Consider the following 25,400-nt stretch of genomic DNA (forward strand, 5'->3'; position numbering starts at 1 on the left):
CTGCAGTCTCTGTTACACCTGCCCCAGGACTTATTATACCATGGTTGGGGAAAAACCACGGGCACAACGCAAAGAGGGTCTGGAATGAGGTGATATCCGGAATCAAGCCATGCAACCCGTACACAAATATCTATCTTGTAGTTAAGCAAACTCCGTACAAAAAAGCGGAGTCAGTGCCTGATTCCAACGCCTTATAAGTTTCAAGCTTTGCTTAAGATTCCGGCAAAACTGGCTCGACCGCGAGCCAAAGGATGGTAGTGCCATCCCCCGGGGATGCGTTATCGAAGTCCGAACCGGTGATCCACACAAGGCCTGCCTTTCTCTCGTCATATTTCTCTAGATCGTAATCGAAATATATAGGCAAGCCATACTCTTGGTCATAGACATAAAGGTTGTTGCCGTCTATCTCATAATTTAGAACCCTCATATCGGCGGGGAGTGGTTGCTTGTATGCACCATACAGACTACTTCCCAGCCCTTGTTGGACGGTCAGTTGAAATAGTTCTTCTCCGCTTCGATACGCCAAATTGCCTCTATATTCAACTTCGGGAGTTTCGAATTCAAATACTATCGCTTGATCTCGCGTCTGGGTGAGGGTGAAAGCACGTTCATTGGGAAACCTTGTATCGCTGGTAAAGTACCAACCCACGTAGGTATCGTTCAAGACGGTAGTCCTGTTGAAAGCATCATCCCCGCTTTGGCCCGCAATGACTTTAACATAATATCCAGCAGTACTTGTAGGAGTACTAGTAGTATCACTTGTCGATGCCGAGACCGTTAGAGTTTCTATTTTGGTCTGCGTTACGATATTGACCACGGTTGTGACCGGAGTACTGGTGATTTGTAGGATTGTTGTCTTGGATGTGCTCGTTTCCGTAAATGTTTGAGTTACGCTAGCTGTTGTAGTCACGGTTTCCATTGTCACTGGCGGCAGTGAAGTAGTCCGAAAGAAACACGAGCACGCACTAGAAAAGCGGAAGGCAGCCTCCGTCCCGGCCTTGCTCTTACAGTTGCTAGCCCAGCTGGGAATTCCTACGGGAAGCTGACGCTTTTCGAGATATTCTAATTCCAGAGGTTGGTCATCTCGCGGGATCAGTGCCGGTGAAGTTATCGTCTCTGTGAGAGTAACCAATTTTGTAGACCCCGTTTGCACGGTCACATAGCTCGTGATCACGATTGTTGTGGTCTCAGGTAAGGTTATAGTCTCCGTTTTGGAAAAGCTCGAGTAGATGTAACTATACAGACGAATTAGTAGACGCACGGGTAACCTAAAGGAAATAGAAATCGGGTTTCTGCGCGGGTTTTGCTATGAATTTTAACTTCTCTTTTGACGTTATATCATCCGAGTGATAGGGAACGTTGAAGCGGAATTAGAAATCGAGAGCATAGAATTTTACTTACGATGTTATTTTATGACTCATGACGAAAGAGGAGCAATCTTCTAGACGGGAAGATCCTTGTCCCGCCTTGTTAACAGCTGCCGTATGAAATTTATATTAGCAAAATAACATTCTTTGGAGTAAAATAGAGGACTATTATACCATTCATGCAATTATCGTTTACACATCCGCTAATTCGAGAGCGGGGGAAAACGACGACCGCCGCATTAACAAATGCGGCGAAAGCGAGAACCTGAAGAAGTCTCATATGGTCCGAGTTGTTTCGAAGACAAAATTAAAAATTTTTTAATTTCAGAGGTAATCCTACAGCCGGTCTTGCAATGTTCTGCTCCCTGGGGTGAGGATGGTGTATTGCTCAGGACAGAGATTTAGCATGGGTTAAATAGGCTTCATCTCTCCAAGCCTAACATTCTTGCCCAAGAGTGCCGCTCGATCGTGTGTTATCAATGGCATAATTCTTTTATTTGCATAAAAAAGTAGTAGTTGCGATTGATATCCCGACAATCAATGGGCTCTTGCCTTATTTTTACATAACCACGAGAACTTGTCGACAGAGTAATGCTCCGCGCACATGCGAAGGAGCGTGACCCTTTTGATAACCTGTATCCCAGCCCCGAACTGCGACCATACATAATGAATGACCCTAAATTTATTGCTGCACTCACAACAGTGACCACAGGTTCTCAAGTTTACAGGAAAAATGCCACAAAGAGTTCTTTGTGTTACCGTTGAAGCTTCCCTGCATGCATTTTTTCGGCTACATATATACTTAAGCGTATAATCTAATCTCACATCTCCGTGGGAATTAGGCGACCATTATTATGCCTTGTCGGGTAGAAGTCGGGGCTCGCTTGTTATGTACCACCAGCCTTCAGCGCTAGCGCTTTGATCTCAGAGAACACGGGTAGACAATGATATGATAGTAACACAAGACAGCAAGCGGATGAAGCACGTCTGATATTTATGTCTGGAGCCGGGGCCTGGATATGTACCGGAAATACAAAGAACAGGTATGATCAAAACCTTAAAACTTAACCTCGCAAAGCAGTGTGAGACCCGACCCATAAACGGCCCCACTATATCTCAGTTTCTTCAAATGAATACCTGCATACATACAAAGTAAAATATGGACAATCCCTCCCTAATTTGGCGAGCTAGTGTACGATGATGGCACCGGACGCCACCGATGAATCCTAGGAGACTGGGAATTTGTAAAAAAAACAATCAAGTTTGAGAGTTCCAGCGGAGGTTACCGTGCTGTAAGATTAAATTCTTTAACTCCGAGAGTCTACAGGTATGAAAAAAATAAGAAAAGTTACCGAGAAAGATAGTGAGGAAGATAGCGGGGAAGAAAATTGAGGAAGACGGTGATGAAGGCAGTGAGAAGAATAATAGTCATGCAAATAAGTATGTTATTTCATAATAATAGGAATAGCGATCGAAATACTGGTAAACCTGTCCCGGGTTACCTTAGGAGTTTCTTAAAACAGCTATAGTCCCTTGGCTATCTAATTCTCGGTTCTACTGTTCTATCTCTTAAGCAGAAGTATATGTAAAGGGGTTTGATGAGTAAGAATTGTGATATAGAATGTGTAGCAATAATAGAATGCTGTTGATTGACAAGGTTCGAGTTTCTGCTGTTAACATGTTGGATTTTGTTTTTAAGGATATCAAAACAGATTTTACTGAGAGCCTGCGTAATTGCGGGCATGGTGTGGGGCGGCCACTTAAGTATTAGAATCGAATCAGTCATTATCTGATTAAACATATCGCTGTATCACCAGAATTAAGGTCAAGTCTGACTTCAATTGATATCGACAGAAAGATTCACCATTGGCAAGACCAACAAAGAACTAAACTACATCGACGCCAACAGCAACAGCAATAACCCGACGTGATCAGAACTGCTCAACCCAAAACATGCACAGCAGGTGTACAAATGCTCCATCGGCTAACATTAACAGACAAAAATAAAGGCAGTTCAGGGCAGGGCAATTTGGGTATATAAGATGTTATATATTAACGAAACACCTTCCCTGGGGTCCTCTTTTAATCCCAACTTTCAAGCTCTCTCTTTCTCTTTTGCTCTTTTCTCAAAACTGAACAGAATTGAAGAAAATCCAATTATTGTGCCCTAAAAGAAACCGATTAGACACATCAAAAGACGCAAAAAAAATTAAAACTTTTCGTTTTTTTTCGAACTAAGGAAGAAAATTGGCACTACTCTGCATATTCCTTGTCAAAGCTAGAGAGCCTGTTGCTTTCCATCCAGTTTCGTATTCTTTCGTAGACGGCGAATGTGACGGCCTAGAGGTTACTTGTGTTTAGTACTTTTTCTTTCTTATACTAAGGATAAAATGGGTGGTATATACCTGACCAGGAGCGACACGCATCACTCGGGGAGTGATACCCTTGTAGAAGGCAGCGACACCCTCGTGCTTCCACATGTCGGCGGCAATGGAGGTTATACGTTTCCAGGCTGAGACTCCGGGCTCGGCGGCGGATTTTTGAAGACGGGTCTTGATGGTATCGATTGGAGCACTATCGAATCACAGATTAGAATGGAAATCGACATCCGCTGCTTCGAGTTAAGGAACATACTTGGAGAAAGGACCCATGGCACCGGACACCAAACCAAGGCACAAATGCTGATAAGTAGGTAGCTCGGCCACATCCTGAACTTTCAAGGCATACTGCTTCATCTGAGTGTAGGCAGTGAAGTTGGCTATAAAACATATCAGCGACTTTTCCTCGGACGCCAATCAAGTTTCTTTTACACACCAGCTTGATTCGTCGCCTGTCTCAATGCCGTCAAAGAAACACCTCTCCACAGTGCCGATACACCTTCCTCCTTAAGCACAGTAAACGCACAATGCGCCGCATTTCGATACTTCGGCACATCCAACGGATCCGCCAGCGAATGCTGTTGTGCCTGTAACCGAATCTTCACAACCTCCATGGGTGTAACCACAGCCACAGCCTCGGTAGCTCCAGCCATAAGACCAGCTGAACCACCACCAAATTAGCATTCCCTCTAAACCCAAACAGCGAATTGATAATAACTCACAAAGGAAAATCCACTGTGGCGGCGCCTTCCCAGTCTCCGGATTCGTGCCCCATCCCTTGTAAGCCTCAAACGACGAGAACCGAATAGCCATCTTTGGTACAATTCCCATAACAACGGCACCAAGACCTTTGTAAAGACCCAACGGGGTTTCTCGTTTAACGATTTCGACACCGGTTTGGATGAAGCCGCGGGGTTTTACGCCGGGAGCTCTCCGTCTGCGGCTCAGCTGCATGCGCACCTATTCATTTTACATCGTGTGAGTTTGATCTACTTTGCCAATTGGTGAAATCGAAAAGGGATATCCTCCGAAGTTTTTACCTTGATGGTATCTGGTAAACGGCCCGGTTAGCTAGAGCTACAACCTCGGAATTTACAACATGAAGATGCGTTGCTTTTACTCACCGAGAGGATGACATGTTAAGGCTTCGCACAATCCAGCACCTCCACCGGCTATTAATTGACAAAAGAAGAAAGTTAGCAAATAGCTTTATCGAAATCGAAATCATTCCGCATGGTTTTTAGTCGCCCATACCAATCAAATGCACGGCGGTTGTAGCCTTCGGTCTATCGCCTTTTCCTTGTTTCGACATTTTGTTGGCTTCAAATGTATAACTTCAACTAGTTCCGTCGAATGATTGAAAAAGGCGATAACTCGTGCGAGAACTCTGGCAATAAAATAGCCAACTTCGCAAACCGGCAGAAGGGAAGAGACCAAAAAAGAAGAGATGGAATCAAAGAGAAAGGAAGAAGGGATGGAAAGATCCGTCGACACTTGTGGTTATCATTAAGTTTAAACTCCTGGGCCACAGCATGCTATTAAGCTACTTCGGCACAACCAAGCACGTGGAAAATTTTATATAACAGAGCTATTCCCTACGCCATCAGGCTTTACGAAATATTCCGATGCAGGAGTTTCAAGCTTGCGAATCCGCGTAGTAAAAGAAAAATGGCTACTCCAAGCCGGCAAAGTACCGAGGAAGAAAGGGCGCATTACCATGCGACACCCATTCGGTCAGGCCTCATTTTCTTCCTTTGCTTGAAAATCGTGTGTCATAGCCGCCTGGGAGCGCGGTGGTCAGTAGGCAAAGGACGAATGGACCAGTTGCCGTTTTGTCCCAAGAGCTGTTCCCTAGCCGAAGCCGGAAATGCGGAGGGATTATCTGGCACCAGCGACCCATCATTCTTGCATCCCTCGACCCCGGAGACAAGGGCTGATCGATTTGCCCTCACATGTGCCTGATAAGCTTATTCGTGGTCGCTTCCAGCCCAAGCCCACCCTGGGTTTGTTTCTGGTCGAGAAGACACATGTGAAAGTTCCGATGGTCGTCTGTTAGGTTGGCCTGTGGTAACCGAACTGCCACCAGGTTGATGTCATACAGCCGGCGATGGTCCGAAAAACATGCCCCGCAACACAATAGACGGGTTCCTTTGGCGGGGCAGCTGGCAGCTTGAGCTTGGCTGCTTGATGGTATCATATTAGTCTCGGAGCCAAAATATCATCAGGGGAAAAGCATCCAATTTATTCATTTTCTCTATTGCATTGACCCTCGCTTATCTCGATATTAATCAGTTACAAAAGTGAACCCGGGCGGCTTGCAGATACCGGTATACCTCCTACTTTCTTCCGGGACGCTTTGGTCGCTGGAAGGCTTGCTTCTGCTCAGTCTTGGGCTGGAATTCTTCCGCCAGCTGTTGTTCCGAGATATCTGGGTCCCCGGACTCCAACTTTTTGGCGATTGTTAGCCCGGCATCCCTTTCTGCGATAACTAAGACCGATGATCGGCTGGACGCATATAGCATGCGCTCTTTGATCTTGCTACTCGGTGGGCAGGTATATATGAACACTGCGGGTTAAGTTACATTGTATTAGCGCCACATTGTCAGTATACTTTCTGAGACTGACCTGATACTTACCGATTGGATTTTCCGGTACCCCAGGGTATTTATCTTTTCTATCGTTAGTTCCGAGAATTAAGCTTTTTTATCTTTGTAGAAATCACTCACGGCTGAAGTTGAAAAAGGAGAAGCGTGGGGAGGTATTCGGAATGGCCGTTATCAAGTCGTGTGCAGTTGATGTCGACTCATCGGCGAGTTCAATAGTCTCTCTTTCAATGTCAAGCATCTAGTTCATCTTATCAGTTACCGATGCACAATATAGGCTTAAAAGTGGAACCGAGAAACATACCAATTGGACCAAGCCATTCGGATTATTCGGGAGGCGTCGGAGAGCATCCAGAGCCGCATCGCTCACGGGGAAGGATACGCTGCCGCTGACATGGGACGCACGGGCGGTAGTACCCCTCGATGCCTCAGCTTCAGCCTCCTTTACACCCCTCAAAGCGATCTCTTCCTCCGTTAACGGTGCGGCTCTAACAATGATTAGCCTGTAACCATCCCATAAAACAGCATTATATTGTCCACATACTTGGCAACGTGGGCATCGTGCTTCTTAAAACCTTCCACCGTCACCTCAGCCTTTGTAGTCGCAAAAATGGACTCCGAAAAGTGCTCCGTCCCGAGTTCTCTTGTAAATGTATTTCTTGTGCTCGCGAAGAGCATTTTACTACGAACGTGGGCATGGTCCGGGACATAGGTAAGGCAGACGAAAGGAGCTGGCCCGGAGTCTCGTCTTCTGAGGATAATGTAGGCTGGTTCGTTTTCTTTTAGAAGGCTCTCGAGCTGTGGAAGGTCCTCTTCGAAGGTACCCCGCCGTGGAATGGTGGTAATAGGCACGAGCTTTTCATTTGAGATTCCAGCAATGATGCCTCTGACGTTGGTAGACGAAGTGAGACTTGTGAACTGGTGGGTCAGTTCGTCGGAGGCTGTTCTCGAGTAGAATGGTTAGCCGTAAGCCGGACAGTAGGTACCGAAGCTGGAATAGCCCATAGTGTTTGGGTGCAGTGCGAGGAGTAGACAGACCAAGGATACCGGACGTTAGAGAAGACATGTTTATACTCCTGTCAGATCCGTTTACAAGTAGGTACTTTAAGGATCGAATAGGTGTCTACTTTGGTATAGCCCTCTAAGTAAAGAATCGAAGCTGTTGTATTTGCTCGGATATTGGCATTACGAGGGCATTAATGAGGTAGCTGCCATGGAGTGGAGCTTGGACGTGAGACTCGCAAACACAACACACCCGTCACGCCAGGCGACATTGTTGCCAGGCACATTTAGTACAGCATAGTCCACTACATAGGCATTGCGGCATCACGCAGGTTTCACAGCACGGGCTATAATATTGGGCCTAGAGATAGCTAGTCTAGAGCAAAGGAAAAATAGTCTTTCGGAAATAAAGCCATCGCCTCAAGAAGAATCAATCATCATCATCATCATCGGAAAGTATGTATGCAATATATATCTAACCCGGTCCTGAGGGGAGGAATTGCTTCCTCCAAATAGACAGCGCTAGCGAATCATGCAAATAAACAAAAATAGTTCTCGCTCTGAGCACCATATAATGACCAACGGTAGAAGTGGAGGCGCTTCGTCCAGAACAAATGGACTATCGATATAAACATCGTCGTTATATCCTTCAGTTGGTGATAAGGGAAGGTGCCTGAGGAGAAAAGAGAAGAGAAGAAAAAGTTTAGAAATTTTGAAGCGAAAACGCAAATTTATGATTGTGGATTTGTGATCACGTGCACGCTAACATGCTCCAAAACTTTTTCAGGACCAACTTCGCGAAAAACACATTTCGGACAAGTGAAGTTCAACGTCAACAGTTTACGACTGTTGATATAAACGGGATATCGGAGGGCATCGGAGGGAGAATTGGTACTTGCTGTAGCTTTGATTCCAGCATGGTAGGAGACAATTGCAATTGACGGCTCCTGCTCTAGAACTACGCTGACTTGTTGTCAACCTACCCACTTCCAGATAACACCCGTCCAATAATCGACCCATATCGATATCAAATCAACTTTATATCTCAAGTCCAACCCAGTCATACCTGGGAGACTTTGATCTTCTATCAACCATGATGGAATCGTTGTGCCGTCGGTGCTTCACCCGCATCGCATCCCAATCCCGAAGATCCTTTGCTTCGATAGCGACCTCAGCAGCCGCCCCAGCTGAATCTCCAGTCGAGCCTCTCGTTGACTTTGAGGCTCCCGAGGAAGCACCTTCGTATGACGACTTCCTTCCCGACTACAAAAGGCCGCCATCATCCTTCCAACTGGCAGCATCTACAGTCGTATCCCGGGCTCCAATCCTTACTAGAGATCTCACCCCTTTCGAAAAGGAATTTTACTTCTATCAGCGTCGATTGGACAAACGTTTAGTCAAGCCATTTGTTCGAAATTTCTATTTCAAACCCGGAACTCTTGCTTACGATGAATGGAGAAGGAAAAGACTCGGCATGAAGGTGTACAATCCATATGCCGACGATCATTGGAAAGACGAGCTACGACATGGTGATGGCCCGCAAGAAGATGAGAATATGGACTATGATGCTCTTGTCAAATATACTGTTTCTGGGGAGGATATCAGCGCCAGTGATACCGAAGAAGAAATTGCTGCCAAGAAGCTCATGACCAAACCTTTACCGCGAGAGACGGAGGCCGATTTGAAGAATGATACCAGGAGTTTGAACAGAAAACTATCAAGAACTTTATATCTGCTTGTTCGGCGTGGAGACCGGGAAAATCATGCATGGAAATTCCCACAAGCCAATATCGAAGGACGGGAGAATCTGAAGCAGGTATGTATAGATCCGTAGTATCGATTGCTATATCCTTAAAGGTCAAAAAATAACTGGAGAGAAATAGACCGCGGAGGGTATTCTTACAAGGTCGTGCGGCCGTGACATGAATTACTGGATGGTTGGAAATGTTCCTATCGGATACTACGACTACCAGCTCCCCGACGGAAAGGCAAAGGGCGAGAACGGCGAGTTGACCGGAAAGAAAGTCTTTTTCATGAAAGCACGAATCTTCGCCGGACGGCCCAAGCTGATCGGTAGCAAGGCAAATATCACAGATTACCAATGGCTCACCAAAGAAGAGATCGAAGGGGTTGTCGAGAAGGACTACTGGAAGGCCATCAGACGCATGTTGGTGGCCAGGTAGCCGTCGGAGCGGTAGTAGAAATCGAGGTGCCTTGGTGGATGCCTTTTCTATTAAATATTCCGCTTGTATACAGCCATATCTCGACGAGCCGGCTTACATTACGTAGGCTCTCTGATTGAGACGTGATTATTGTAATTATACCGAATTGATACACCGTGTACATATACATACATACCAGCGTATTACCATGGTTTCGAGTAATTGCGGCACTCAAAGCCTCCCTCTTCTAATAAAATAATTTATATTTTATGAGAATGGTATCGCGAAGTGGGTTTTTTGTGGTTAAAGATTCAGCCGTTCTTGGCTGGATCTAGGAGGGGCCAAGCTTCGGTTCTTGGCGGACGTCTACGGCCCTAAAAATAGCCACGAAAGGAACGTTGATTTGATATTTGGGACCAGCATTGCATCGCGGGAGATGGCACAGTTCGAGGTCAACTGCGGCTGTGCAGCTGTTTCTTTTTTGCGTTCGGGAAGGACGGAAGCAGAAATGTTTCGCAGAGAAGCATCGCGCCGAGGATGGAAGAGTATCTCAAGATGCCTCTCTCCGTTCCTCTCCCGTTATAAGTTAACTTCCTCAAATGTTAGTAGCCATAAGGGGTAGTGGTTAGTTTGAGCTCAGGAGGCCTTGTCGGGGTAATAATTTTTATATGGCATGCAGGCAGGCAGTTGCGAGCTTGCTGGGATTGAAATCTCTGACGCTGTTTCGAGGTTGGCTTGACCCTTAATCTACGGGTCTTTAACTTAACAGCAGCAGTTCAGGGCAGTTCTTCCTCTTCTCTGCAGCGTCGTCACCCCCTGTTTACGTAGTACTGCGGCGGAGGCCATTGCATGATCTCCACCTGGAAGTTAACCCTCTACTTATTCTTCCTAGCGTTCGAGAAGTCAACAGCTTGATCGTGAGGCCGTACCGTATACACACCCTCTGATATCCAGAATTTCAGCAGAATATGCCGTGCATGCAGCGGGTGAATTAAAATAAAACTTGTTCTATCCGTTCTATCCTGTTCGAATGCTGTTCTGTTCTGCAGGTGGCCCTTTTCTGGTTTGGCGTAAGCAGGAACCGGTCCAAAAGCTGGTGCTGACATCCAAACAACCCATCTTTCAGCCCTCAAACTCCATCCTTCGGTATTAATATTATCCATCGCCAGCATCAGCATCAGCATCACCAACCTCGCTGCTGCCTGCTCTCCTTCGAAGAAACATACCATCCCAACTACGACTTCGCTTCCTCGAACTCCTCCATGTCACGTCACTAACTTACTGATACTGCTGCTGCCACTACTCCATCGTCATTCCTTTTTAGCAAACGCCCCCCATTGGCGACAGGCGGGATAGCTTCCAAAGGCCACCACCTCCTTCAACGCCTATGACACAGCATTCCTACCTTGGAGTTCCAAATACCTCTCTTCGAATTCATTTTAACGCAAGCCTGCCGACTACCGTGCGTCTGTTCAACGAATCAATTTCCTTAGATTATCCACCTGCTTCCGTGGTTGACAGACGTTTCTCCATTGCTTTCAGTTAGCATCTACCTGGAAAGCAATTCAACCCGACGAACCGAATACCACGGCAAGCCCTACCAGCTCTCGCAATAATCCACGTTTTTTTGCTCCACCCCTGGTCGATATTTCTTGAGCTTTCTCCATAGATTTTCTTCCGGTTTGGGGGTTCTGGCACCCGAAGACGGGCGTTGAGCTATAGCTGCGCATCATGGCGCACCAGCCAAACCATCCGTCGCTTCTAGACTTCGACGAAGATGAAAGGGCATATGGCAATCCAGGCCGACCGCCTCCGATATCTGACGCCCAATATATAGCTACCCATAACATCCAAGATGATGATATCTATGCTCCGAGTAACACTGCATCCGGGTATTCGCAACCCGGATTCTCGTCGCAGCAACAGCAACAGCCTGGCTACGACCAACGTCCACCTCAGTTAGGGCAGCATCGCACTTTCTCCCAAACATCAGGTCTTCAGAATTACGAACGTTATTATGACGAATCGATACTTCCGGACGATGAGTCGACCGCAGAGTTCCATTATGGTGCCCACGAAAGCAATAACAAAGGCCAGAAACGTAACAGAAATAGTGTCCTGAGCATGGGAGGCGGCCTCATGGGTAGGGTAAAAACAGCAATAGGGATGGGGCCCCAGTATAGCGAAATGGATCTACCTCTTACTGAGAGGGGCCAGGCCGCTGCTGGGGGTTCATCCGGAGGCGGAGATCAACCACCAAAGAAGGGCGACAGTGGTGGTAAGTTCAAGTTCGGTTTTGGTAAGACCAAGGTCGACCCTTCGACATTAGGACCCCGTATGATCCATATCAACAACCCACCCGCGAACGCCCTCAGTAAATTCCTCGATAATCATGTCTCGACCGCCAAATACAACATTGCCACCTTCCTTCCCAAATTTTTATACGAACAATTCTCGAAATATGCCAACTTATTCTTCTTGTTCACCGCCATCATGCAACAGATCCCCAACATCTCTCCCACTAACAGATATACAACCATCGTCCCCTTAATCCTCGTGCTTATAGTATCGGCAGTCAAGGAATTGGTCGAGGACTTTAAGAGGCGGAGTCAAGATAGAGAGCTCAATCAGTCGAAAACCCAAGTACTCCATGGAACAAGTTTCGAAGAAACAAAGTGGTTAAATGTGAAGGTCGGAGATATTGTGCGCGTCGAATCCGAGGAACCCTTCCCGGCCGATTTAGTGCTTCTCGCCTCGTCTGAGCCGGAAGGTTTGTGTTACATCGAAACCGCCAACTTGGATGGAGAGACGAACTTGAAAATCAAACAGGCGATCCCGGAGACTTCGCATCTCGTCAGCCCTGGTGAACTGAGTAGATTATCAGGAAAGGTCAAGTCTGAGCAGCCGAACAGCAGCTTGTACACCTATGAAGCTACGATCACCATGTCTATGGGAGGAGCTGAGAAGGAGCATCCCTTGAGCCCTGAGCAACTCCTCCTGAGAGGTGCGACATTAAGAAACACACCTTGGATTCATGGCATCGTTGTGTTTACAGGTCACGAAACCAAGCTTATGAGGAACGCCACTGCAACTCCAATTAAGAGAACCAACGTGGAACGCCTCCTCAACAAGCAGATTCTCATGTTGGTTGGTATCCTTTTGGTCTTGTCCCTCGTTTCTTCGGCCGGTGATGTTATCAAACTCGCCACCCAACTGAATCAGGTCCCATATCTTTATCTCGAGAATATCGGCCTTGTTGCCCAGTTTTTCAAGGATATCTTGACATATTGGGTCTTGTATTCCAATCTTGTGCCCATCTCGTAAGTCAGCTCGGTATTATTCTTATCCATTCAACTACTAATGGCGCATTTAGTCTTTTCGTGACAGTCGAACTCGTAAAATATTTCCAGGCTTTCCTCATCAACTCAGATCTTGATATCTACTACGCGGAGACAGATACTCCAGCAGTTTGTAGAACCTCTAGTTTGGTTGAAGAGCTTGGTCAGATCGAATACATCTTTTCCGACAAAACAGGTACACTGACTTGCAACCAGATGGAGTTCCGACAATGTTCAATTGCTGGTGTCTGCTATGGTGACGAGGTCCCTGAAGATAAACGTGCAACCGTACAGGACGGTGTGGAAATCGGTGTCCACGATTTCAAGCGACTGAAGGAAAACCTGAACAGCCACCCCACCCGCGAGATTATGCATCACTTCTTGGTTTTACTGGCCGTCTGCCACACTGTTATTCCAGAGCAAAACGATGAGAAGCCCACCGAAATCAAGTATCAAGCTGCGTCGCCCGATGAAGGTGCCTTGGTCGAGGGAGCTGTGCAGTTGGGATATCAGTTCGTTTCTCGAAAACCTCGTTCCGTAACAATCTCTGTCAATGGAAGACTAGAAGACTATGAACTACTCAACGTCTGCGAATTCAACTCCACGAGAAAGAGGATGTCTACAATTTTCCGCTGCCCTGATGGAAAGATCAGAATTTACACCAAGGGAGCTGATACCGTTATTTTGGAACGTTTGGCAAAAGATAACCCGACTGTTGATCTTACTTTGACTCATCTGGAAGATTATGCGACTGAAGGTCTCCGAACTCTGTGTCTTGCCATGCGTGAGATCCCTGAATCCGAATACCAACAATGGTCTCAAATTTTCGACAAGGCTGCTACGACCATCAACAATCGTGGAGAGGAACTTGACAAGGCCGCCGAACTCATTGAGAAGGAGTTGTTCTTGCTTGGCGCTACTGCTATCGAGGATAGACTTCAAGACGGTGTACCGGAAACGATCCACACGCTCCAAACCGCTGGTATCAAGGTCTGGGTCCTGACCGGAGATCGACAAGAAACTGCTATCAACATAGGAATGAGTTGCAAACTTATCAGCGAGGATATGACTCTTATTATTATCAACGAAGAAAGTTTCGAAGCCACTCGGGAGAATCTCAACAAGAAGCTAGCGGCCATACGGAGCCAGAAGGATGCTAGTTTGGAAATTGAAACTCTTGCTTTGGTCATCGATGGACGATCTCTTACGTATGCCTTGGAGAAGGAGCTTGAAAAGACGTTCCTTGACATTGCTGTTATGTGTAAAGCTGTTATCTGCTGGTACGTATTGTTGGACAGCGAAAGGATGTTTTCAGGAGCCAAGCTAACGAATTGGGTTTTAGTCGTGTGTCCCCCCTACAAAAGGCTCTTGTCGTGAAACTTGTCAAGAAGCATCTGAAGGCAATTCTTCTCGCTATTGGCGACGGCGCCAACGATGTTTCTATGATTCAAGCTGCCCATGTTGGTGTTGGCATCAGCGGTGTTGAAGGTCTCCAAGCCGCAAGAAGTGCCGACGTCTCGATTGGTCAATTCAGATACTTGAGGAAACTGCTGCTCGTTCACGGTGCATGGAGTTACTCTCGTATTAGTCGTGTAATCTTGTATTCCTTTTACAAGAACATTACTCTCTTCATGACACAGTTTTGGGTAAATAACACTTTTTACAATTACCGTGCTTACGTATCATCTGCTAACGAAACCTTGTAGTACACCTTCAGGAATCGATTCTCCGGTCAGGTCATTTACGAATCGTGGACGCTCTCGTTCTACAACGTGTTGTTCACCGTATTGCCACCGCTCGCGATGGGTGTCTTTGACCAGTTCCTTAGTGCCAGGTTACTTGACAGGTACCCCCAGATGTACCAGCTTGGCCAGAAGGGTTATTTCGTATGTTTCCCGATGTCCTTAGGATCCAAATAGCTAGGAACTAACATTATTCTAGTTCAAAATGAGCAGTTTTTGGTCGTGGTTGGTTAACGGGTTTTACCATTCGCTGGTTCTATATATCGTCTCTGAGTTTGTATTCCAATGGGATCTTCCACAGAGCGATGGCAGAATCGCAGGGCATTGGGTCTGGGGTACAACAAATTATACCGCAGCGCTGACTATCGCTCTTGGAAAAGCCGCTCTCATCACCAAGTAAGTCTATAGCCAAGTTCGCCAGATACCTATATGCATACTAATAATCTTCAGTATTTGGACCAAATACCATGTTATCGCAATTCCCGGTTCCTTATTGATTTGGTTGGCTTTCTTGCCAGCTTATGCTACTGTGGCGCCGATGCTTCACTTCTCTACCGAGTTCACCGGCATCATTGCCAGACTTTATTCGTCGCCTGTTTTCTGGCTGTTCGCATTTGTCATGGCACCTCTCTGTCTTATCAGAGACTTTGCTTGGAAATAGTAAGTTTTTTTCATCTCACGCGATTTCTATGGTTGTGCCGCGGTAACTGACTGTCGTTCCACTTTAGTGCCAAGCGAATGTACTTCCCTCAAACCTACCATTATGTCCAGGAGATTCAAAAGTACAATATTCAAGATTACAGACCCAGGTTAGTCTCAGCAATATTTTAATTCTTTGAAATGTTAAGACAAGTAATGGCTAACATTGGTCCAACAGAATGGAACAATTCCAGAAAGCCATTCGAAAAGTCCGACAAGTTCAGCGCATGCGCAAACAACGTGGTTATGCCTTTTCGCAGGCCGATGAGGGTCAAGCCCGTTTGATTCAAGCTTACGATACAACGAAGGAGCGTGGCAAGTGGGGAGAAATGAAGAGTGTACGAAAGTCATGATTGTCGTTTATTACAAGTTTTTTACAGTCTCCTTCCTTTTTGACGGCCGCCGTTTCTCACAATTGCACCGCCAACATTAACTCTTTCTCCGATCCTTTCTCTTTCTTTTTCTTCCTTTCTGTTGTAGCTAAAAAAACTTACATTGATCGTTGTCTTTTTTTTCTTTGCCTCCTCAAAAGAATATCTTGTGTGCAGCTTACGGCGTATGAAACGATTCAGTCTTTTATCACATTATCTAAGTATTTAAATTTAAATAACCTAAAAGTGCCTAAATTCGAAAAGCCGCATTGTGCATCGATTATGCCTCGTGTCGAGGCTCAACTGTGTTGACCGCTTCGCATAAACACCCCACACTACACCCCGCGATCCAACAAATAAACACACCACCATCTCTCGAATCCAAGATGTCAATGCCACCGCCACCCACCACACTCCCAACCCCTCAAAACATGGCAACGGTAATGCCCACCGCCGTAGACGCGGGCAAATCAATCACCGTCTCCTCCTTCAAAATCACGACCCGCAAGCTCCCGATCCTAAATGCTCAAGAAATCGACGCGATGACGGAAAAACTTGGAATTACGCCGCCGGAAATGATCTTTGGGAATAATATAGTTTCTATCGAAAAGATCGGTGCGCAGGGAGGGGAGTGGAAGATTGAGTTTAATGCGCTGGATGCGTTGGATCTGGTTGATAAGACGGGGAATGATATGTTGAAGGTTGCGTATTCGGCGGCGTGGCAGAAGCAGAGGTTGGTTTTATATATTCCGTATACTGTTTTAAGAGGGGGAGATATGATACTGATTTTGGGGGTATTGCAATTTGGTTAGGGAGAAGATGCACGAAGGGATTAAAGAGGTCGTGAAACCATTCGATTGGACGTATTCGACCAACTACCAAGGATCGATATCTGGAGTACGTACCCCTCTACATATTCCCACTATTCGCATTTACTAAAACCCAACCCGTATAACAAAAATTTAGACAAAAGAATTCACCCCAACAACCGACCAAATCCCACTCGACAAACTCCGACGTCAAGACCCCATCCTCTTCTTCGACGATGTAATGCTCTACGAAGACGAACTAGCAGACAACGGCATGTCGATATTATCCGTAAAAGTCCGGGTTATGCCGGCTAGATTACTCTTACTGGCGAGGTTTTATATGCGACTCGATGATGTGGTGTTTAGGATCAGAGATACTAGGGTTTTTGTGGAGTTTGCGGAGGGGGTGGTGTTAAGGGAGTATCAGGACAAGGAAGATAGCTATGAGAATGTTAAGAAGGTGAGAATTGTCTTTTTTATCTACATCTACATATATCTTGGACGCACCTTGGGGAAGTAAGAGCGGCCGGCTAACCTTTGTGGTAGAAATTCCCACCGTACCGAGATGATATACCTGCTATTCTGAGGGATCCAAACCAAATGGCGGAATACCTGCCCTTGAAGTCGGTGAGGGTTGAAAAGTTGGTTCTATAGAAGGTCTAGGATATCATTTAGGGCGGGTGAACTGAATTAAATGGCGTTTATGGAGTCATAAACTGGTCTTTGATATCAAATACACTTGCATAGGAGCCTTGACCACCTTGGCTCCCCAATCTTTTAATCAAATAAGAGCATTCCGTTGTATCTTTTCCGATAGATCGAATTTTGAATTTACCAATAATCCATCCCGATTTATATTAGCGTATCGTAGCCGGGATGACATGCGTTGGCCCCTGGCGTGTTTTTTGAGCTGCGGGCCCGAAATTTTCGAAGCTTCAATTGGCAACCCGCACATGGCCCCATGCCGATGACAACTTTACGCCATCATCAATCCTCACAATGTCGCTGATAGAACCGATATTGCCCTCGTTGAGAGCTGGTATCTTTCAGTCGGTATGCTTAATATCTCTTCTTATCGTCACCATACCTATAATGAAGAGAGAATTGACGATTTTCGTGATAGATACGGCATGTCGCTCGACCTCAATCCATCCCACCTTCACCCCTCCGCGGCGCCCTAAAGCGCAAAATAACCCCACTTCCCGCATCGACATCTAAAACCCTACAGCGGAGGTTATTTGCAACATCCTCACGGTTACAATACGCTTCCGATCCCAAGAGTTCCGAACCGGAAGAACCCACTGGCATTCGTGCAGCCATTGCAAAGGCTGTGTCGAAGGTTTTACCAGATAGTACGAAGGAACAGTATTATTCTTATCAAAAGTCCGAGGAATTGTATAAAGAATGTCGGTTACAGGGGGAGTATTATCCCGGGGAACCGGTGACTGGGAAGGCGAAGTTTTGGTACGAAGGTATGTTACACATCCTACGTGTTATGACGATTTTGATCGATTAAAGTCATGCTAACGAAGTTTTTTTTGATTATGACGATAGAATGCGGCATGGCTCCCTGCCTTCGTAACTGGTCTTCAATCTCCAACCTCCACGTCTGGCTCATCATGGTCCGCTTCAGAAACATGGCCCCTCGCTCCCGCGCAAAAATGTGGCAACAAGCGTTTATAAACCATTACTTCTTCGACCTCGAAGCCATCCTCACCGACAGACACAAAATCACCCAAAAGTCAAAAAGACAAAAGATGTTAAAGGAGCTCTACGAACATTTTCAATATACCATTCTATCCTACGATGAAGCATTCATCAGGGGGGATGCGTGGATGGCTACGGCGATCTGGCAGAATGTGTTTTTGATGCGCGAGGATATGGATTTCAGGAAATTGGCGATGGTGGTTAGTTACGTTAGGAGGATTTTGTCGGGGTTGGAGAAGCTGGACGAGGAGACTATTTTGACGGCTCAGGTGTACTTTGGGGATCCTATGGAGGAAGCTGCGACGGTGGATAAGTTTACGGAGGAATTGCCGGTCCCGAGTAAAAAGAAGAAATGAAGAAGGATAGACGGAGTTTTTGTAAATATCCCGAAGCACTTTTCGGCTGTGTTATACGGCACGGAAGTGTGTATATATGTGAATAAGCTTTTGTATACATTACCCTATGTTTTTATATGATAACTCAAAGCATAATCTTAGCAAGCTGATATCCATTATGTAATTGTACATTGTCTAAAATAGCATACATAATCCTGACTCCCTCGGCTACTTGCTAGACGTCCCACTCTTCAGCACTAGTTTTGACTGCTCTCGAATCTTGGGACTATAGTGATTCGCCAACAAGGCATGCTCGAAAACTGCGCTTCCAGCCAATGCATTCGACAACTCTGGTGTATCAATGAAAGGATCATAAGTTCCATCTCCAACCCTGTCATCGGATACGAACAACGGATGCACTTTTCTCGAATGTTTCTTCCCAAGATTTTGTAGCGACGTGAGAAGTGCTATACAGCTCTTCTCGGGCAGCTGTAAGGCCGCAATTGATAGCCGCTTAGTAAACGCAGCGACTCTTGCGGATGATATTTCCCCCGTTCCTCGTGGCGCTTTGAAGAATACGACGTCGAGCGATCGGAGTAACATTTCGATTTCCGTGGCTTTGTTGACCTTGCTACTTGGGATTTCGACGGGTTCGGAGGATGAAGGGTCGGCGAGGTGAAGGGATTTAGATGATAGTTCGATAGTAGGGGAGAGGGATAGTAGGAGAAGAACCGAGTAGAGGTACGTGGTGAAGAAGGAGAGGTCGATGTTGACGAGGCCTTTGGCTTCATTTGCTTGGTCTGCGAGTAGGGAGAATGCGGAGACGATGCATAAAAGTGCTTCTCTCCGTAGATTCCTCTCCCGTTGGAGAGATTCAGCGGCTTCATCATCGGCACCCTCTTCCACTTCTGCGTCTGCGTCCGCTTGAGCGTCCTCGACCAGCTCTCGCAATGCGGCAAGAATATCCGAGAAGAACTCGACATTGATCAAATGAGCGAACTTGGCTAAACCTTCCAGAGTGGCACCCATCAAAGCTGATTTTTTCTCCTTCAAAATTCGAAAGTAGGTTAGGAAAACTGCCTTGAGGGTTTCACTCTGGTTCCTCTCTCGTTCTTCGTGGACTACCACTGCATCTGCTTCCTTCATCTGCGCATCGACTATTTTCTTTTCTTTGTATGCCTTCTTCTCCTTCTTTGTAAATGGCAACCGATCCTTCTTTTTCATCTTCTGTCCCGGCTGATCGATCGTATCATATGAAGCCTTGACATTCAGTTCCGCCAGTAGCCTCAGCGAAAGGAAGGTATTCAGCACCGACTCATCAACTTGATAATCTTTCGCCTTCAACATCTTTATAATCATCCTCACCGCCTCTAAACTCCCGGTTCCGGACTCATCCTGTCTGAAAAATTCCTCCAGTGCATTCCGACATTTAACAAACGCCTCGTCCACAACCCGAACACTCAATCTTTCAACAAGGATCTTGAGAAGCTCCTGGCGGAAATTAAAGTGCGGTACGGTGTCGACCAGAGTGCAGGTACACGAGATCGCAACCGGGCATAGTTGATTCCCAATTTGTCTTGCCACTTTTCCTAGGGTGTCGACGTAGGCCTTGTAGCTTGAGACCAAAGATTGTTCGAAATTTCGAAGTTTCCTGACATCCGATGCGACTTTGGTTGCTTGTTCTTCAGCTGTTAGTGGACGTATTCGGTACCCGGGGATTATGTCTCGGAAAACGGTGGCTTGCGTGATCAAGGCTAGTTTCTTGATTGTGATGTTTGATTCGGAGTCGAATAGTTCTTGGAGTTTTCGGAGCAAATGGAACTGTTATCCAATTAGTATTCGTTTTTTCCAAGCATGAAAGATATAGTCCATACGTTTTCCTCCGGCTCTTCGTTTATGGAGGATGCCATCTCCGCCAATTCCTCTTTCGCCTCCACAATCCGCTGTCTTTCTGACTTCTTTGGCTTTGGAGGTTCAATCTCTTGCATCTCGTCATCACTCCCTTCCTCCGGTAATTCTTCACCCTGCAAACCATTGTCGTCATCCTCACTTCCCGACTCCTGTAGCTCTGGCTCAGTTGCTTCAACCGCAAGAATTCTCCCCTCTGGAGTCTTAATTGGCAATCGCTGGCTCTCCGGTTTATCGCCTTTCTTCTGTCTCCGTCTAGCCAGTCGTTCGTAATCCTGCTCTTCATCCCAATCCGCCTTGCCGTTTATCGTCGCTTTGGCATTTCGAGGCGCTGAAGCTTTGTCGCCGCTGTCGCTGAGGAATTGGGAAACCTTGCGTTTTCGGGAGGTCGCTGTTCCTGCCATTTTGACAGATTGATATTAGACAGCGACTGTATTTTTCCTTTGTCTGTTAAAATTGAGCGGCTCTTGTGTCGCCGTTAATTTTTTTTTTTCCTTGTTAGGGAGGTTTTGTCGCATGTCTTGGCAGCATCCCCCTGTTTAGCTGACTAAGCGAGCGTGGGTAACGCTGGCCCATTGCATTGCATTCGTGCGTAACCGTGCAGATATCATGATATCAGATCGATAGAAAGCAGCCAACTACGCCCATCTACTCAAGTAGGTACTACACTAAGGCAATAACAATGGCTAGATTCAATTCTTTTAACATTGCCTCTTGAACTACTCTGAAAAAGATTCTTATTTCTCTCACTCGAAGATATAAAATCGTTCTCTCTTTGCTCAAAGGAATGTAGAGCCTACTGACTCTTTTTAAGGCTATCGAAATAATCCAAGAATCAACCAAAGCATTAAGGGACGGCGGAAGCTTGTCTGGTCTGGTAACTGGCATCCGGTACGTGCTTACGTAAATATGCATCTAGAATCAATATCCAAATGCTAGCCCTCTATAGATTTATGCCTTCCAGATCTTCTAACGGTCATTTGCGCACGGATACATAGGTCTACCGTCCCGAGTCCCTCCAATACGGGTGATGAGGTCTCACAGGAGCAATACCATTCCCTCCTCAGAGAGTGCATCGGTGTCCTCAAACACCTTGCAAATTTTGAAACCATTAAAATTGTGGATTTCGAGCTTTCTGAACGCCTCGAGTACAGGCTACTTTGTTCTATCTTCAGAATCCTATCAACCTACCCAGGCTCCAAAAACTTGAAAAGAATCTCCCTAGATTCGTCAAGCGAGTCAGATGACATGGTCTTAAATTGTCGGCGTGCATCGTATTTCGATGATCTCGAGGACGAGGACGAGACATTTATCAGGCATGGTGTTATGAGGGCTGATGAATCCGATAATTTCCCTACGGGATGCTTTAATCTGGACGAACCCTTGTTAGACGTCGAGGATGTCTGCCTGGAAGAGAACGATTGGGAAGAAACATTAAGTTTCGGCCGCGAGCTTTTTCGTTCTTCAAGAGAGGTGTTGAAGAGACTCGATATCACCGTGCATGAAATAATTTCCCTTCGAGATCTCGAAGAAGCCTGCGTCTTCCGGCCCTCACCTGTCTTCGTATAAAATGCAGCAGATGGAACGAAAATTATATCACGGAAATTAGCCACCCCCAAACCTCGAAGAACTGCGAACGTGGGGTGGATTACCCCATTCGGATGAAAGGCCCTATGCGGACATCGGCAGGGTGTCAGAGCTGAAGCGAATATTTTTACCAGGGCCCTCAAACTTCCGAGCCAAGGCTATGTCGCAAATGGACTACGACACCTTTTTGGGTTAGAATGCAGGAAGACCTTACCTCGCGCCAGCTGGATAGACGCCGTCGGTGGCGTCGAACCCCACTGAATACGGCGTGGATCCGCTCAACTAGCGATCAAGTTAGCCGCTAGAATAGAATTATAATAGGCTATGCCTTTTTTCGCGTGCGATCGAGTATCTACTAGCCGTACCTTCGGCAATTAAATAATCATCTAGGCATCAAATGGAACGGCTGCACAGCAAGCACCGCCTGTCGAACATTGATGGTTCACATTTGTGGAATTCCTTAAAAAAAAATAAAAAATCTATAGCTACTCGAGTCGATCGAACTCGGGAAGAATGAACGAATGTGACTGATAATGTGGCTCTGAGACGATTATATACAGAACACCTGAAGGTAGGCGGGTATCACACCCGTGTAAAAGACAAATACTGTGTAGGGGTCCAATGGAATAAAGAGAATAGAAGAAGATAAGCGATTGTCAGAATCTTGTGTGTTCTGTTGATTGTTCCTCTTAAGAGATACAACAACACTGATAACGGCATCATGTGACCATGCTTCTGATTAGCTATGTAAGAAACCTGTGAGAGTGTGCTAGGCGACGTGCGAGAAGGTCTTAAGCGACGTCCGCATTTCCACCGCGGTCACGTGACCGCAACACAACACGAATGCCTTTCACATTATTTCCCTCATCCCCTGCACAAACCATGTTGGAATGACAAAATGCAACAAATCACCCTTGACGCGAACTAGCGCCAATAATATATCAAATAGGGCAAGTCGGTTACATATATAGAACTGTGTACATTACGATTGAAAATATATCAACCCGGAGCGATATAAAGTGAATGCACAAAATTCGAAAGTCGAATGAGTAAATAGGTACATAGGACTTGCATCCGATATAATGCGCGGATAAGCTCATACGCCAATGAGATCGCATGCATGTGTGCCATGGTATCATGCTCTGCTGAGAACGGCCTATCAATCGAGATCACGAAAGAAATTATCGAAAGAGAGTATCAAGAGCAGGTTTGAGCCATATTCATAACTATCGGACCGAAGGCCCGAGCAACATTTCCGCCTTCAACGGCGCCAATGCTAGCTCTTCGATAGTCTTAGCGAACGCCAAATCGGACAAGCTTGCGGTGGGATCCACAAAGCATGCTGGCATCTGGTCTTGTACGATATTGCTGTCATAAATGCGAATGATAATTCCTCTTCGCCTGCTTTCCCCGTTACACACCGGCGGGCAGCTTGTAGATAGGTAAATTCGGCGGGCCAGTTGTTGAGTCCGAGGTCGCCTGGGGATAGGAGTTCCTAGATTGAAAACCCATAAGCGATTCTGAGGAGCATAATACTAAGGTTTGGGTGAGCGTGACTATTCGTTCCCTGGTTAGGTATGGATGCTTAACATTGACTCCAATCCTCGACGTTGAATTAACTGAGAAGATAATGTTGGCTTTGTTTTTACTTTTTTCGAGCTAAAACATCTAGCTCAATTGTAGTATGGAAGATACAGGGTTCTGATGAAATTTCCGTTCTTTGATTTGTTAGATATGGGACGGAGAAGGTTGGTGGATATGGGACGGAGGGAACCCATGTCTTGGAATCACCCTGAGTCCGTAAATCCAGACACCTTTGGGTTGGAGTTTTGCGACGTTAGATCCCTGTCCGCTCGCCGTAGATGGGATGGGAAGGATGAGGGAGAAAACCTTATTTTTTTGCCCTCATACCGAGCCCGAGGCATCACTTTCAAGACAGGACCCAACATGTGGATCCCGGAGCATCGAGCAGATATCTATATTGACGATTTGGAGCTGAGGAGGATCTCGGTGGGGAAGAGGTGGAATACGATTGACGGTGGGCGTGGCGAATATACTTCGGGCCGCAACTTGTCAACATGGACCGAACGAAACAATAGCATTCTAATCGCAGAGCCGCACCCGCTTTCCCGTACAGAGGGCTCGTGTAGGGGCCCGAACCCCCACGTCTGGCCATTTTTTTACAGTCAAAGTCGATGGTCGTAACGGGAAGCAATCCATATCACAATGACTCAGCGAGAAAGTTTCTGTCGCGAGGCAGGCCCACCCCTTTTTGGCTTCCTTACAGGTCGACATTCAAGTCACAATCCGGCATGATGTGGCCATGTAGGCAAGGGGCTCCCCTGCAACCACGAGCTAGGTAGCCAAGCTGGGTCAAAAGTTCTTGCCCATGGTCGGGCCTTGCCACGGCTCGCTATTAGTATTATCTTGTTCGGCTCCTGATCTGTCGTAATCGGCCTTGGTAGTGAGTAGTATCACTCGAAAAGTGTATGATAGTTCTAAAGTTCTGAAATGGCAAAGCGGAATTTTCTTTGAAATTTGGTAAGGTATTTACAGGATTGATGATATTTTCATAACGTTTTAGGGCCGAAGTCACTAACGGATGGTATTAATGACAACGGCAGCTTATAACATGTAGAGTAGAGTTAAAAAAAGCCCACTTAACCAAGCCTGGTTCCTGGTTAATAAGCCGAATGAAAAGGGTTTTTCTTTTGTGTTTCTTCTTCTTATTCTTTTTTTTTTTTGAGAAACGCTCGGAGCCACCTGCCAAGTCGTTATGGTTCACTTCTTCCAGCTTTCCAGCAATGATATGATTTCTTTCTTTAGGCCCGCCATGTCGGCCTTCATCTCCTTTCGCAGCTCTTTAATGTCAACTTCGATGGCTGCAACTCGCTCATCGAGTGCGGTAACCTGCGTCTTAACGCTGATATCAAAGAAGATATGAGCCACAATCTGTTAATAAAAATTAGCTAAACGTGAAACATAGAGAGAGAGAGAGAGAGAGATGATTTACCGCGGATGTAAATACTCCCATGACCCATTTAATGGCGGTCCATTGGCCTTTTAGGTTGGTCCAATTGCCAATTAGGTCAGTCCATCGCCCGTTTATGTCGGTCCATTGCGCGTTTGCGATGGCGTATTTCGCTAGGATATCATGAATTTCGTCGTCGTCACTCGTGGCATCGTGCTATAAATTTCCAAAATATTAGTTTCGGTAGCAAGTATTTTGAAAACATGGCACATACGATCTTTCGAACGATTGGTCCACGTGGTTTGCCGTAGAGAGCTGTCGGGAGACGGCGGATTCGGGAGACTGGGCGCCCCATGGCCATTCGACCGATGACTGAGTTCATCTAAAGTATGTATCTATTCTTTAGTAAATTGCTTCAAAG

General features: G+C 46.2%; 9 protein-coding genes across 9 annotated transcripts; 4 read left to right on the plus strand and 5 right to left on the minus strand.

Moving 5' to 3' along the window:
• Nucleotides 1–211: 211 nt before the first annotated feature.
• On the minus strand, nucleotides 212–1,421 carry DFL_003988 (uncharacterized protein; the record flags this gene model as incomplete). The annotated part of the gene is made up of 2 exons (XM_067633008.1): nucleotides 212–1,235; nucleotides 1,402–1,421. 2 exons carry the CDS (start codon nucleotides 1,419–1,421, stop codon nucleotides 212–214), a joined length of 1,044 nt encoding a protein of 347 aa, XP_067491221.1.
• Nucleotides 1,422–3,524: 2,103 nt separating this feature from the next.
• Nucleotides 3,525–5,057, minus strand: DFL_003989 (uncharacterized protein; the record flags this gene model as incomplete). The annotated part of the gene is made up of 9 exons (XM_067633009.1): nucleotides 3,525–3,534; nucleotides 3,625–3,707; nucleotides 3,773–3,941; nucleotides 4,002–4,125; nucleotides 4,182–4,406; nucleotides 4,468–4,705; nucleotides 4,786–4,796; nucleotides 4,870–4,917; nucleotides 5,000–5,057. 9 exons carry the CDS (start codon nucleotides 5,055–5,057, stop codon nucleotides 3,525–3,527), a joined length of 966 nt encoding a protein of 321 aa, XP_067491222.1.
• Nucleotides 5,058–6,081: 1,024 nt separating this feature from the next.
• Nucleotides 6,082–7,414, minus strand: DFL_003990 (uncharacterized protein; the record flags this gene model as incomplete). The annotated part of the gene is made up of 6 exons (XM_067633011.1): nucleotides 6,082–6,311; nucleotides 6,382–6,414; nucleotides 6,472–6,589; nucleotides 6,653–6,836; nucleotides 6,893–7,289; nucleotides 7,387–7,414. 6 exons carry the CDS (start codon nucleotides 7,412–7,414, stop codon nucleotides 6,082–6,084), a joined length of 990 nt encoding a protein of 329 aa, XP_067491223.1.
• Nucleotides 7,415–8,443: 1,029 nt separating this feature from the next.
• DFL_003991 (mitochondrial 54S ribosomal protein mL46) lies at nucleotides 8,444–9,533 on the plus strand (the record flags this gene model as incomplete). The annotated part of the gene is made up of 2 exons (XM_067633012.1): nucleotides 8,444–9,166; nucleotides 9,234–9,533. The coding sequence occupies 2 exons, from the start codon at nucleotides 8,444–8,446 to the stop codon at nucleotides 9,531–9,533; spliced, it is 1,023 nt and encodes a 340-aa protein (XP_067491224.1).
• A 1,710-nt stretch (nucleotides 9,534–11,243) lies between these two features.
• Nucleotides 11,244–15,644, plus strand: DFL_003992 (uncharacterized protein; the record flags this gene model as incomplete). The annotated part of the gene is made up of 8 exons (XM_067633013.1): nucleotides 11,244–12,832; nucleotides 12,886–14,130; nucleotides 14,193–14,496; nucleotides 14,557–14,736; nucleotides 14,792–14,988; nucleotides 15,043–15,252; nucleotides 15,321–15,401; nucleotides 15,470–15,644. The coding sequence occupies 8 exons, from the start codon at nucleotides 11,244–11,246 to the stop codon at nucleotides 15,642–15,644; spliced, it is 3,981 nt and encodes a 1,326-aa protein (XP_067491225.1).
• Nucleotides 15,645–16,048: 404 nt separating this feature from the next.
• On the plus strand, nucleotides 16,049–17,125 carry DFL_003993 (uncharacterized protein; the record flags this gene model as incomplete). Its single annotated transcript, XM_067633014.1, has 4 exons — nucleotides 16,049–16,395; nucleotides 16,475–16,559; nucleotides 16,629–16,931; nucleotides 17,018–17,125. 4 exons carry the CDS (start codon nucleotides 16,049–16,051, stop codon nucleotides 17,123–17,125), a joined length of 843 nt encoding a protein of 280 aa, XP_067491226.1.
• Nucleotides 17,126–17,470: 345 nt separating this feature from the next.
• Nucleotides 17,471–18,534, plus strand: DFL_003994 (uncharacterized protein; the record flags this gene model as incomplete). Its single annotated transcript, XM_067633015.1, has 3 exons — nucleotides 17,471–17,524; nucleotides 17,595–17,943; nucleotides 18,026–18,534. The coding sequence occupies 3 exons, from the start codon at nucleotides 17,471–17,473 to the stop codon at nucleotides 18,532–18,534; spliced, it is 912 nt and encodes a 303-aa protein (XP_067491227.1).
• Nucleotides 18,535–18,741: 207 nt separating this feature from the next.
• On the minus strand, nucleotides 18,742–20,825 carry DFL_003995 (uncharacterized protein; the record flags this gene model as incomplete). The annotated part of the gene is made up of 2 exons (XM_067633016.1): nucleotides 18,742–20,334; nucleotides 20,388–20,825. 2 exons carry the CDS (start codon nucleotides 20,823–20,825, stop codon nucleotides 18,742–18,744), a joined length of 2,031 nt encoding a protein of 676 aa, XP_067491228.1.
• A 3,964-nt stretch (nucleotides 20,826–24,789) lies between these two features.
• On the minus strand, nucleotides 24,790–25,340 carry DFL_003996 (uncharacterized protein; the record flags this gene model as incomplete). The annotated part of the gene is made up of 3 exons (XM_067633017.1): nucleotides 24,790–24,960; nucleotides 25,022–25,195; nucleotides 25,254–25,340. 3 exons carry the CDS (start codon nucleotides 25,338–25,340, stop codon nucleotides 24,790–24,792), a joined length of 432 nt encoding a protein of 143 aa, XP_067491229.1.
• Nucleotides 25,341–25,400: the final 60 nt, after the last annotated feature.

This window comes from Arthrobotrys flagrans (assembly GCF_004000055.1).
Source record: "Arthrobotrys flagrans strain CBS H-5679 chromosome Unknown unitig_0, whole genome shotgun sequence".
In the NCBI taxonomy this organism is placed as follows: domain Eukaryota; kingdom Fungi; phylum Ascomycota; class Orbiliomycetes; order Orbiliales; family Orbiliaceae; genus Arthrobotrys; species Arthrobotrys flagrans.